Source organism: Engystomops pustulosus, chromosome 6 (assembly GCF_040894005.1).
Source record: "Engystomops pustulosus chromosome 6, aEngPut4.maternal, whole genome shotgun sequence".
In the NCBI taxonomy this organism is placed as follows: Eukaryota; Metazoa; Chordata; class Amphibia; order Anura; family Leptodactylidae; genus Engystomops; species Engystomops pustulosus.
Window position 1 is genome coordinate 161,032,509 of NC_092416.1, and position 14,915 is coordinate 161,047,423.

General features: G+C 42.6%; 1 protein-coding gene across 7 annotated transcripts in view; it reads right to left on the bottom strand.

Moving 5' to 3' along the window:
• Window positions 1-9,666: 9,666 nt before the first annotated feature.
• Window positions 9,667-14,915, bottom strand: part of PTPRT (protein tyrosine phosphatase receptor type T) — a 243,567-nt gene continuing 238,318 nt past the window's right edge. For all 7 annotated transcript variants that reach the window (XM_072112145.1, XM_072112142.1, XM_072112141.1 and 4 more), the window contains 2 exons: window positions 11,878-12,013; window positions 9,667-10,469 (listed from right to left, as the gene is read on the bottom strand). In XM_072112145.1, coding sequence (XP_071968246.1) covers window positions 10,416-10,469; window positions 11,878-12,013 — 190 coding nt within the window. In that variant the 3' untranslated portion in view covers window positions 9,667-10,415. The remainder of the gene's footprint in view (window positions 10,470-11,877; window positions 12,014-14,915) is intronic.

Consider the following 14,915-nt stretch of genomic DNA (forward strand, 5'->3'; position numbering starts at 1 on the left):
CTTGGTGAGGTACCCAAGCCTGTAGGTGCATGTAAAGAATGCAAGGATGTTTTGGCTATGGGCCGAGTTTTTATATTGATAATTAATAAAGATTGATATTTTTTAATGTTCCTATCACAGGCAGTTATTGCTTCATTTGAATTTTGAGCACCAGAAGTAAGTACCAGAAATTGTGGTATATATCCTTATTTAGAGTACAAGATCGCCTTTCTGCCTACATAAAAATAATACATTTTTAATGTATCCCTCACTCCAACACACTTCTATTTTCTGCTATTAGGTTTGGGTAGAAAAAGGCAGAAAACATTATTTTCTTTTTATGTTATTTAGCTGTTCATTCGCTTCTCGATCCAGTCGTGCTAGGGCCCCCTGCCAGCTGCCAAATTATATCAGATAAATGTATCCAGCCTCCTTCATCTCCCAGTGCCCTACACCCCCCGGGGCAGAGGCTTTGGTAAGAATTATTAAAACAAATTATCATCATCAAAAGACGTTATCTTAGAAGAGCTGTATGGAGTTTATAGGCGAAAGCCCCTCGGTGGTAGAGTTTAGCTCGGCTTGTGTAACAGTCAATGCTCACTAATAGGGTATCTGAAGCACGACGGGGGCTACGGGAGAGGAGATCTTGTTAGTCTCAGTATCTGATCACTTCTATCTTACAGCTACAGTAATTAATATATAACACATATTCCTGTTCTCCATGAGATAACACAGACAATATACTCAGTGGCCATTGGTTGGGAAAATGGTCAACTAAACACTTTATGAATGTGTTGTTTAGGGGAAAAAGTTACAAAACATACATACTTTTTTTTCCAAAGCGTGACTCTTCTTTAAAATCCATGGGGCTCATTTACTAAGGGTCGTGCGCTGCACTTTTGTCAGACTGTTTGCCGTTTTCGGGGAGTGCATGGCTGTGACAAGTATTTAACAGGTGTCTGCGCCAGGATTATGTCGCACCCGATCGGTTTTGGGCATAGCTGTGCTGGCTTCCATGCGTCAGAAATCGGGGACGTGGCATCGAACAATCCGACAGATTCGGACTGAGCGCGGGATTTAACTTTCAAATTATGTCACAAGCCTAAGCACTTACATGCATCACTTAAAAGATGGTGAACTCTGTCCTTGGACCTGAGCGGGGAAGCGACACATGATCATCAGACTTTCAGTGATAGTTTCCCCATAAATGTCATGTTGTCCCTTAGAAACAAGATAGTTGTCATTGGATAACAAGATAGTTGCCATTAGATAAGACCAATTATAACAAGATAGTTGCCATTGGATACGACCACCACTGTTGAAGAAATAAATTGATTTTACATATGGAATGTCTGGAGTTACCTCGTGTCCTACAGCCGTCCTGTAGTAATGATTGCTGAATACAGGGGGCTGGGCTCCTCAATAATGCATATCTGGCCACCGCTGCCAAAATGCTGAGGTGGTTGTATTCAAAGACAGCAATCTCGCTTCTAAGGGACTGCATAGTTACAATTATGGGAAATTATTAAAAATCTTCACACAGGTAGATTTTTTTTAATAACTTGCAATTGAAAAAATGTATAAATAGGGCTGATAAATTACATGAAATGTACATGACCAGATGAGAATACCCCTTGAAGTAACCATTAAAAATTTGTGAGCTTCTCCCATGTTGTCAAAACTATGGAAACAAGTGTATTATTACATGTATATGGGAGGATTATTTCTCCCATTACGTTGACTTCACACCGAGTCTGGCATGGAGGGACATGAAGTGGGTCAACATCCACCCCCCGGCTCCGATGCACTAGTTATAACCGACGCCTGTTCCTGGCAGGGGCTGGCATAGCATTGTCCATCCTCACAGTTGGATGTCAGATATACTAAGAGGTTGGATATCCTGTAAGTATATCCAGTGTGACCTGCGGGGCAGGGTGAACACCAATCCTGAATTTATTTCAAATATTTGTGGACAACTAATTGATCCCTCCCCAAGTTTGTTATTTTTGAATATGGAGACAATACCAAGCCCATATTGGATCATTGTGATTTTTTTTTTTTCATTGCTAAACGTTCTAGAACCAGGCATTGGAAATTGATAACCATTCCTTCTTTAGAGCAAATGCATACAGTACTTTGATGGCTGAAATATTGATTGTGATGTTTAAGTTTTTAACATTTTATTCAGATTTTTATCATTGTAATTTTGTGTCTATGATTGTGAGGCTTCCATCTTACCTGAGCTCTCTTAACAGCATAAAGTGTAGCTGTGTAGTGTTGCCTCTATACGATATGTAGCAATAGTCTGGTAGTTTGGATTTTGACAAATTTAGCCATGGCTTATAAATTCTTGGAAAACTAATAATTTGACATTGCTCAATTGATCCGCCATGATACAAGTTACTTACATGCCCAATGAGTTGACCTATAAGGGTCAGTCCTGGAAGACTCTTGAACCACAGTATCTAAGATTAGCTTTAGATCACATATAAAAAGATAAAATGGGAAGAGTACATTAAAGCAGCACTCTGAATCTTGAAAGAAGCCTTCATTTTTAATATTTATGTTGCAGCTATGTTGCAGTTTCACTCAGTCTAAGGCTACATTCACACTGACGTATGGGGGAAGTATATATGGCCGACGTATATATGGCCGATATACGTCCCCCATAGACGGCAATGGGTGCACGGCGCCCTACGGGAGCGGTACGGTGCCGCATGTCCTATCCTTCTCCGTAGTACGGCGCCGTGCGCCATAACTTCCTATGGAGAGGGGCGGGGGTGAGCTGCGCTCACCTCCTCCTCCTCTCCCCGTGCACTGCCGTTGCCCGCTATGGTACAGTACGGGCGGGAAACGGCAGTGTGAATATAGCCTAAGACTGTCCTCTTCCTCTCTGGTGGACAATATAACAGCACCATATAAGGGGAGGTGGATTGTCTCACACTAAGTTGGGCAGACTATGGGGGTCATTTACTAAGGGCCCGATTCGCGTTTTCCCGACGTGTTACCCGAATATTTCCGATTTGCGCCGATTGTACCTGAATTGCCCCGGGATTTTGGCGCACGCGATCGAATTGTGGCGCATCGGCGCTGGCATGCGCGCGACGGAAATCGGGGGGCGTGGCCGAACGAAAACCCGACGTATTCGGAAAAAACGCCGCATTTAAGAACCGAAAATGTGTCGCTCGGGACCCGCTTACCTTCACTCAGACGGCCTCGGTGAATTCCGGCGCGTTAAAATGCTTTTCAGCGCAGCAGCGCCACCTGGTGGACGGCGGAGGAACTACCTTATTAAATCCCGGCCGGACCCGAATCCAGTGCAGAGAACCCGCGCTGGATCGCGACTGGACCGGGTAAGTAAATGTGCCCCTATGTGTTGGTAGTATATGACACTTGTCCTACTCTTGGGTGGTCCATATAAGGGCAGGTGGATCGTCTCACACTAGGTTGGGAAGTCTATGCTTAGTAGTATAAGACACTCCGCCTTCTCTTGGGTTGTCCACGTCCTAGATACTCCTTTTGCTCTTGTCTGATTGTCTTAGAATACCAAGTATCCAAAATGTATTAACTTCGTAAAAATTCAATGGATCAAGACCTCAATCTCATGTCTGTTAACTCATGCCCACTAAACTAGTTACAAAGTATTCCATTGCTCAGATCACCAGTGATCATGTAATCTTCAGGGGAATTTATCAGTATGTGTACACTCTCCCAGCAGCGCCACCACAGGTGGGTCCTCCAGAGTGAAAGATAGACTAGTATTAGCTATCTGTTCTAGTTTAAAGATTAGGGTCCTGGACAAGCTATCACCTCCTCGACTGACTTCTTATAATAGTGTTTCTAAACCAGACAAGACCCTATATACTATATAATCAGAAAAATACTATGTAGCTCCACTTGTTTCACAAACATGTGCCTAGAAGGGCAGGATTTGTCAAGAGAGATGTAGGTGCCGGGTAATTAGACAGAAGCACTTTGGGGGCACAATTACTAATTTCGGGCAGGATCAGCTATAAATACATCCTGTTGTGACAGCGGTAAATGACCTGTGAACGTGGAGTTAAGAGGCAGATTTGATTAATTTATAAAGCTTATTCCGGACTATTTTCCATCTTTCTCTTGGCGTCTTGGCAGAAACTAATGGTTAACAAGCTTTGCATTTCTCTCCATTTTACGCACTTTTTACCCTTAGCCGTCTCCTGTCCCCTTCATTCCCGCTTTGATTTATCAGAGTTAATGAGTTGATACGAGAAGAGGGGGGGCATTCAAGGAAAATGGAGGATTTGAGAGAAAACGGGACACAGACATTGTACCCTACACATTACTTCAGGGCAACTGCAAATTACTAATCACAAAATTGGACAAAATGTAAGTGCGGCGAGAGGCAAGGACTCGAGAGTGGAGAGTGGGAAGAGCTCAAAAAAGGAAGTGGGGAGGATTTAGCAGAGATGGAGAAAATTAAGAAGTATAACTTTAGTGTTTAAAAGTGTATAATATAAGTTGATGTTTTAAATGTACATTCAACAAGGGGGTGCTTTAAAGGGAACCTGACAGCAAAAACTGACCTAATAAACTACTACCAGAATGTCATGTAGCTTATCAGCTTCTAGTGGCATGGTCCAAAAAAACATTTGGAAAGATGTGAATTGGTTGTATAAAGTCACAGAGGTCTGAAGTCAAGCTCTCCCCATCTCAGATCACCCCCTCTGTGTCTAAGTACATCACTAATTGACTCTCCTGGTGAATGCTGTCTATCACAGCACAGGACAGGTAGAGTTTGACATCAGTGCTAAAACTTTAGGACTTTATACAATCAATTTACATCTCACTTTTAAAGTTCATCTGAAAGTTGACCCTGAACGAAACTTTGACTGGAAGGTGTTTAGCTGCTTAAAGGGACCATCGCCATGAAATTTTTATAGTAAAACTGGCTTTATCCAAAAAAAAGAAAAGTTAGATGAAAGTTTACCTTTCTGTATGCAGCGCTGTGTTCCTAGTCCCATGGGAGGGGCCAGTGAGGGGCGGGGAAGACATGTTTGATGTCCTGAGGGAGGAAGCGACAGAAGGGAGGAGATATGGGGGACATGGGAGTATTTTTAAAATTTTAAATTGATGTATGATGGAGCGGTTTTCTGAGGTTGCGGGGGAACCGATCCTTACTGGCCACTCCCATGGGACTAGGGACACTGCTCTGCATACATAATCATTGGGTGGGTTGGGGGCTTTTGCATTTTATCTTTGTTACTTCTGTGTGGCAGGCTTTTCATACTTCGTTTTGCAAAATTTGTAATAATAAAATATTTCTTGAAATGATTAAAGGGGTATTCCGGGAATATGAACGTCTGACACAAGAACCCATGATGCTATAAATAAATGAATACAACAATACTCAATGTCAGTAGTCACAAAACGGAGCTTAAATAGTTTGATTTTATGATTTATTAAATTTTATGTCCTCTCTAAAGTAGGTGGAGTTATCACTAAGATGGCCGCCACTGGAAACTACAAGTCCCAAGATCCTTTAGTTCTCAGTAACTCCTCCTACCACTTGTGCTCTGCTCCCAGGTTTTCTTGCTCTGTTACCATAGTAATGATGTGTAACTGCCATCACCACAACACTGGCCGTACTGAATGCACTTCAACCAACCAACTACAGCCAAATGTAGTGGTGATCACATGACCTGCCCAGGCAGGTGCAGGACATGTGATGTAGACATAAAACCAGTGGCCATCTTCTATCCTGTCCAGAGCCATCATCTGCTCTGCAATGGACCGTGCGGAGGAAATTAAAGGACTGATTAAAGGGACAGTAGCATTTTAATTCTACTTCACATTCTTTGTCATAAGCATTTTCTGCTAACGGGAGCAAAATTTTAAATAACAACTAATTACACATTAGCTTATATTTTGACTACCCATTTGTATATGAATTATGCTGATTCCTGGAATACCCCTTTAAAGAATTAAATAATGCTCTGCAGCAACAGCACCACACCTGTCCAAGGATATGGCTGCAATACCACACGTAACCTGCAGAGTACAGTGCCGTTATTTCTCGAAGAAAGCAGCTAGTTTTGCTAATACTATTATTACTAATATTATTAACATTCAGACTAATGATTTCAGTCTAAATTAGAACTGGAAGCCGACGGCTGCCTCGTTGTTGTTGAACTTTTAGGTCATATGCTGGGACCTCTTGTTCGGCAGCTGCTGGAGAGTGGACCTTTCTATTTCTAGTCTAGGACTTGGCATTTAAATAACATTTTTACATCATTGATTTCGGTTCACACCATGATCAACAACAGAGAGCTCATAAATGAGCTATTATTTCAGTCTCTTAATGGGATGAAACATAATCCTTCCATTGATCCTTGAGCCAGTGTTCTCAATGACTCCAAATAAGGTGGGAATTTACTCCCCGCTGGATATCAGAAGCCAATTTTATTTCTTTTTGGAATCTTTGTTTGAACTACGATGAAGAAATCAATGGGTTAGTTATTTTGATGAATGCGCCATTGCTACCTTGTGAATGGGAATAGAGTAGCACAATGCCGCCTGATTTCCCGGGAAGGCTCAAGCAACTGACAAAGGTTACTGGCACCGATGGGGCACCACAGACGCCTCTGGATCGAAACCATTGCCAGTGGTAGGATTACTATTATATTTTAATGTATAATATTTGGAAGAGTTTCTGCCTGACTCAGATCAATTTTTAAAGGGTTAACTATTCCTTTACTTAAAGGGAACCTGTCACCACATTTTTCACAAATTCAGGTAATGGCAGGTTCCCATAGAGCCCTAGTAACTTACTGACACCCTTCTTTAAGCTAAAAATTGTTTCCTTCACATCTCCATAAAATCATAAAATCCATAAAAACTTGCCTGATATTCAGGAGTATATAGAGGGAGTCGAGAGGGGGGAGCATGGTCTAATGTCATGTGACCTGGGTGACATCATCTCAGGTCCTTCAGCTTTCTAACATTAGTAAACTGTACACCGTGCACATGTCTGATCACAATAAACCCCAACATGCCTGCATGGACATCTACTCCTCTACATACAGGCTGCTGTGATTTCATGAGATATATGCTTCACAACACTCTTTCCACCCCTTTCTCATCATGATTCACCATCTTCTTCCCCTTTCTGGATCAGTCAGTGCGCAGCATCCAGGAAGTAGCTGAAAGAGCTGCAGCAGACAGACTGGGGCAGATTTACTTACCCGGTCCATTCGCGATCCAGCGGCCCGTTCTCTGTGCTGGATTCGGGTCCGGCCGGGATTAATATAAGGTAGTTCCTCCGACGTCCACCAGGTTGCGCTGAAAAGCATCTGAATGCGCCGGAATACACCAGCTCGGACCAAGTGAAGGTAAGCGCTTCCCAAGCGACACTTTTTCGTTTTTTAAATGCGGCGGTTTTTCCGAATACGTCGGGTTTTCGCTCGGCCACGCCCCCCTATTTCTGTCGCGCGCATGCCGGCGCCGATGCGCCACAATCCGATCGCGTGCGCCACAATCCCGGGGCAATTCAGGTACAATCGGTGCAAATCGGAAATATTCGGGTAACACGTGGGGAAAATGAGAATCGGGCCCTTAGTAAATGACCCCCACTGTGTGAGAAGTGAAGAGGGGAATCAGCAGGCCAAGCCCAGAGAGAGTGATGTGACATGGATGTCCAGCAGTGCCTATACAGAGTGGAGCTGTGTCTGTATGCAGAGGGCAGTAGGCTGAGTATAAAGAAAGTGTCTGGTATAAAACTTATTCCAATTAAAAATAAGGACTAAGCAGCAATATGGACATGAGTGTCAAAATTCAAGCAAAACTAAATAGGGCATATTTTTTAACCTCAGACAACACTTTTTACAGTTCTAGCTTCTTGTGTAGACCTAGAGCAGAAAAGAGCAGGAAACTCAATGAAAGAGTGACCACTATAGTGCCATGTTAAAGGGGTTTCCAGGAAGCCTGTAAAACCCTGTGGGTTCTGAGACTGTGGTGCCAAGAAAAAGTACATTCAACCTGCTCCATCTCCCACATTGTGACAATACTTCCAGTCTTCAGCGCCTCAGGCTCAATTGAAAGTGCTGTTTTCCTGACCTTCCCCACCAAACCTCCCCCGGTTTGGTGGGGAAGGTCAGGAAAACTGCTTTGCCAACATTTATGCTTTGCATAACATGGGGTGTCATTTGGGTTTTAAGAGGAAATGAGGTTCCATAGTTTTAGAAGGCAACTATGACCCCTGACACATTCGGCTCACACATTTGATCATGAGAATTCCTAGAGAATCTTAAAGGGGTTTGCCCATGAATGAAAGCTCTCAAATTATAACTCCCTAGTGATGTTTAATAATAATAAAGATATTTTTTAACCCCTCACTTTACAATTTTACTCAGTTTTATTGCTTATAAGCTCCTATCACTCGGTGATGGTCAATGTAAGATTCCAGAGTGTGAACTGGGACTCTCTGAGCAGATTCTTCATGCTTCCTCTGTGCCGTGAGATGCTGTGTGCTAACAATGTGCTTAGATTATCAGGTACAGGGTTTATCTACACTTTCATTTAGCTTCTGAACATTCTACTAGTATCTGACACATAGAAAAAGAGAGATCAGAGATGGAAAACAGATCAGAGATGAGAGATGATGAGATCCATGAAATGGGGCCTTCGCCTGTGTGTATATATATTTTCCCCACAAAAGAAAATTCTCACATTTCGATCCCCTCGTGATGGTAACACAATAAAGATCATTTTAACCCCTTACTTTACAATTTACTCAGTTTTATTGCTGTTTTAGCTCCTATCGCTCTTCTGGCTGCTCAGTGTAAAATCCCAGGGTGTTGGTGGGCACTCTCTGAGCAGACACATCATTATTCATCTAGTTCTGTGGGGTGACAATGTGGTTACATTATCAGGGTGCGGGTGTATATACACTTTCATCTGGCTTCTGACATTGTACTAACACACTGACACATAGAAAGAGATGAGACTGATCAGAGATGGATGAGATGATTACACAGAGGCGGATAGACTATTACAATTTTACACTATCACTGATATTTTACATCTCACACATATGTGCCTGCCTCTCCCTCCCCCCAGATCACTTATCTCCTTGTAGCTTGCAGCCTCTCTCTGATCACCATGTGCTGAAGGATGTAATCAGTCAGTGTCTCTGAGCTTCATGCAGTGGGCGGGGTTACAGCCACACAGCAGAGACAGACAGTAATATCAGCTACACGATCTCACACAAAAATCAAAGATGGCTGCCGATCCTAAGTGAGAAGTTACAGGGTTGTGTATAGGGGAAACTGAAATAGTGTACAACAGGACTGCTAGACTCAGGTTGGACTTATATCTGTGAAATGCTGCATTTTTGTTAATAACAGTGAATTAGAGAATGTGTTTTGTTATGCTGAGTACATATAATAATCTTGTCTTCATGGGAATACCCCTTTAACTTAAAGCTATTAGGCCTCTGCACAAGAACCTTCAGTGGACCCTGTACCAGACCATCCTTATACAGTATAATTTCTAGTAATGGTTTTTTGGTATGGAGAAGATACATTTTATGGACGACCCAATGCTCTTGGGCCACTTACGATAGCCCTCATATTCCGGCCTTGGCTTTCCTGATGGAAAGAGTTTGCCTCCTAGAAATACACACAAGATTCACGACGGTACAGACACTACTAAGAAAAAGACATCACAATTTTATTGGACGCTCCATTGCAAGACATTTCTCCAGAATACAAACTGCTTTTTTGCCCCCTCCCGAAGAACATTTACAGCAATAAATAAAGACAGGTTCATTATAAAGAGGACAAGACCACATCACCTGTACCTTGGGGGTTGCTGCAAGGAGCAACAGAACAACTGCTTAAAGAGGGGGAGCATTCTCTCATAGTAATATGTGAATGCAGAGATGCCAGTAATTCCATCAGAGAGGCGGCTCATGAGTTACTGGCATGATAAGACACAGATGTCCTTAGAAAATGGCTGGAGTTCTGCATCCTCGTTTATGGAGATCTTCTAACTCCGTTGGAGGAATCAAAAGACACTTCACTGTTTTTTGATTCTTCCTGTTGGAATTCGTCAGATCAGAAATTGATGCATATAATGTTGATGTGGTAGAAGAGAACAGTAAAGCAGAGATGGGGACCCGGAAAAATTGTAGAGTTGGTTAGTGGTAAATATAGTCAGAAAAAGGCATTGTTCTTTGATGTGCTCTTAAAGATGCGGCTGCTCAGTCTCTCGAATTCTTATCCGAATGTGCACTTTATATAAGTAGTGTGGATCCCATACTGGGCAAAGAGTCTGTTCCTGATCAGCAACAACCACTGTCCACCCTCCCATCCCGTGAAGAAGTCTACCAAGCCACACAGAGGCTGCATAGGACCAGGTCATCTTGTCTCACCTTCCTATACCCCAGGCTAATGGGATCAGAAGGAGTTCAGGTATTCCAAGGCAACTTCATATACATATTTATATTGTTCCTGGAATAGAAGAAAGGAAAGGGAAAAGAAAGGCTCAGGAAGGATTCCTTCATCAATCCTACAGCAAATAATAAGCAAAAGAACCAATGATGACCATCGATGGAGATGAGAGTCATCCCACTTAATATACATTGATTGATTCCCATGGTGTATACATATGGAGTACTCAGGAGATATGGCTAGATAGTCACACAAGTCCATCAAGATCAACATTTTGAAGTAATTTGTTATAAACTAAGAATCATTTTGTTTTCTAAAGGTTGATTCAATGTCTACCATTATTACATATTCGAGGATAGACAATCCATGTTTTGGATACTCTAACTATAAAGAATCCTTTCCGATTCTGAATGGAATGTGTTCCAGTACTTTGTAAAGTTCTTCAATATTTAGGTCATATGCCATATATGTCTTAAAGATGGAGAACCACCTCCGTGTAACGGTTACTAGCTGCATAATGGGATGCGACCCATTTTTGTTCACTTATCTAGGAGATAAAATGCTTACTCAGTTGGTTTTGTAAGAGTGATGTGGTTACCTCTTCTTAGCAGCCCACACACCATGGACTCAAGTCCATGGCATTGGGGGTTTCAAACAATGGAACTCACAGCTATAAGGAATTTATGGCATATCCTGTAGATGCACCATAGCTTAAAATAGCAATTTAAGAGTAAAACAATTGGAAACACCCAAAGGACAGGTAATCAAAATGAAATTGGTGAGGACTCAATACCTAGAACCCTCACAGATCAGATGTTCTCGGTTCTTACAGAAATTGGAACAATAACCAGACAGCGCCGTTCACTGTGTAGTGACCACACCAGGCTACTGTAGATGAGCTCCCACTCATTTGAACGAGAGCCTAGCTGCTCAGCCACTACACAGAGAATGGCGCTCTATGCCTACTGTTCCATTCTCTGGATGCTGGACTTCCACCAATCCAACATCTGATCCTCACTTAGGGATCTGAGTTTTTAACCAACTTTTCAAATGAAAAAGTTCCCTCTAAGTATGTAATAATAGATGTAAGTTGGATACAGTCCCAAGAAGATCAACCAGACATCTTTGGGAACTAGTTTTCAGGACTGGAATCCAACAGATATCATGATATGTGGGCAGAAAAGATGGGGGAACGTGAAGTGGATTACAAATTATGGCTAATTATAAAAGACCAAACATATTTCAACGTGTGGGAGAGTATGAAATCATGAGACCTGTGAGAAGATAGAAATACTCATAAAATCTGTACATTCAAGAGTAGGTGAATGTGGTTGTAGAAACCAGATGCTAACCCCCTCCCACACACTACAGGCAGCGTCATATGATTTTGGATGGATACAAAGCTTTACTTTTGTTTTGATTGATTTTTTTGTGTTCTTCTTAGACGTAGCAGCGGCCTGTCACTCACCAGTGTCTCCACCATGTTTGCCTTGTTATTCCGCAGGGTTTTCACGGTGTGAAAGACGTCGATGATATTTTGCTGCTGGATCATCTCACAGACACTGCATATAGCACAGAACGTTCCACTGCGACCTCCGCCATTCCTGAGGGAGCAAATCATATGTCTGACACAAAAGCCTAACACAAGATGTCTGCAAAGAGTCAATATGACAATCCCTCAGAATGTGGGAGCAGTACGAAGGTACACTATAAAGAAAGACCTTATGATGTTGATATGGCACATACTTATTTACTAGCCTTCAGACTTTAAGAGGCCCAGAAGTCATCCACAGGGGTATTACTTATCCTTTCATACAAAGGTGATGAGCTTGGTGCAGGCACCAGACATGAATCAGAAATTGAACAAAAATCTTTATGGCCTCCTTAGATGTATTGTGATGTTTACTATGAATGATTTGGCCCGCATAACTCTATGGATACTACTGCTTGCCTATCTCTACAGATGTCCCTGCTTGCCTCTATGAATGTCACAACTTGACTCATCTCTATTGATGATCTTCGTTGACAAACCCTAACGATATCCCTCCTTGCCTAACCTCTATGGATGCCACAGCTTGCCTCACCTCTATGGATGTCCTGCCTTTCCTTACCTCTATAGATGTCTCAGCTGGCCTAACCTCCATGGATGCCACAGCTTGCCTCACCTCTATGGATGTCCTGCCTTTCCTTACCTCTATAGATGTCTCAGCTGGCCTAACCTCTATGGATGCCACAGTTTGCCTCACCTCTATGGATGTCCTGCCTTTCCTTACCTCTATAGATGTCTCAGCTGGCCTAACCTCTATGGATGCCACAGCTTGCCTCACCTCTATGGATGTCCTGCCTTTCCTTACCTCTATAGATGTCTCAGCTGGCCTAACTTCTATGGATGCCACAGCTTGCCTCACCTCTATGGATGTCCTGCCTTTCCTTACCTCTATAGATGTCTCAGCTGGCCTAACCTCTATGGATGCCACAGCTTGCCTCACCTCTATGGATGTCACGCCTTTCCTTACCTCTATAGATGTCTCAGCTGGCCTAACCTCTATGGATGCCACAGCTTGCCTCACCTCTATGGATGTCACGCCTTTCCTTACCTCTATAGATGTCTCAGCTGGCCTAACTTCTATGGATGCCACAGCTTGCCTCATCTATATTGATGTGCTTGGGTGCCTAATCCTAAGGATGTCCCTCATTACCTCACCTATATGGATGCCCTTGCTCGTTTCACCTCTTTAAATGTCCCTGCTTGCCTAACCTCAACTAATAACCCACAATCCTCAACCACTGTGGATATCCATGCTTGCCTTGCCTCTAAAGATGCCCATTCATGCTTCACCTCTATGGATGCCCCTACTTGCCTACCAACTACTGATGCCCTTGCACATCTGACCTCGCCCTCCTCGCCTAACCTTTAAGGATATCCCTGCTTGTCTCACCTCCGTAGATGTCCCTGCATGCCCAATGTCTATGGATGTCCCTGCTTGGCTCACCTCAGCTGATGACCCTGCATGCCTCAACATCTGTGGTTGTCCTTGTTTGCCATATCTCTAAAGATGCCCATGCTTGCTTCGCTTCAATAGACTCCACTACTTGCCGACCTTCTACAATGTCCCTACAAGCCTCAACTCTATGGAAGTTCCAGCTTGTGTCATTTCTATGGATGTCCCTGCTTGTTAAACCCTTTAAGGATGTTCCTGCTTACTCCACCTCAATGATGTCCCTGCTTATGTCATCTCAGGTTGCCCTACCTGTATGGACATCTCTGCTTATCTCCCCAAGGTGGATAACCTTGCTACAACTATTAATACAGTGGGGCAGCTTTACTTACCCGGTCCTGTCGCAATCCCCAAGGTGCGTTTTTCGACGAGGATGAAGTCCGGCGCGATTCTTCAAGATTGTGTGTCCATTTTCCTGCATGTGTCGCTTCCCCGCTGAGGTCCGTCGGAGTTTAGTACGCTTAGTACGGACCAGTCAGGTAGTCCGTCAGCCGCACCCCCGATTTTTGCCGCATGCAAGTCGGTGCGATTGCGCCAAAATCCGATCAAGTGCACCAAAACCCCCACTTAAATGCACCGCAAATCGGAAATAGTCAGGAAACCCGACAAAAATGCGCCGTGCGGACCGTTAGTAAATGTGCCCCAGTATTTCTGCTCGCTAATGTTATGACTGAAAACTTTTTCCCAGGTGAGTAATTTAAAGTTACATAGGATGAACGAACTAATAAAGTATTTGGAGAATTAATGCCTATTATTTATGTATATTACTTTAATCTATGATGTACACCATCCTTGACTATTCATTCATCCCCCTGTATAGTCTGACCTACAGTCATACTCCAGACAACTTTCCACATGAAAGGATTGTAGAATCAGACTACAAAGGTTTTTATGTGGAAACACATAGATTTTTCATAGGAGTATAATTAAAAAAATAGGTTTACTTTCTTTTAATATAGTTTATTTTAGATGAACAATGAAATTAAGACTGGTGGCAACTCCTTATTACAATATGGTAATTTTATTGTATTTTTATATGAATTTTACTTTTGAAGCTTTTGGAAAACCCAACACTAGCTCCCATAAGATTGCATATAACAACAATCAGTTTATACATTCACTGTGATGTCTACCCACTCACTTTCTGCTTGTCATACCCTCTAATGGTCCCTGCTTTGAAGTTTAACATGAAAGGTGATTAAGGTGACCTCAAAGGAACTCTTCTACCAGTGACTCAGAACCAAGCTGTGGGCATAGGGGGTTAAGACAATGTCAAGGAGCTTTAGCAGATATGGATAAGCTTACTCTCCGGAATGATGATACATCTATAGCCTCTTTATTTTAGCATTAAAGTCCTTTACACAAGCTCCCTGCATATTGCAATGTGTAAAATAAATAGTATACACGTTCTTATGTCTCTTTTCCAGCCCATTAAACCAAGTCAAGTGCATTGTAGAGAATGACAAAAAAGAGAAATTGCGTCCTTGAAATGTGGTTATTATTCTTG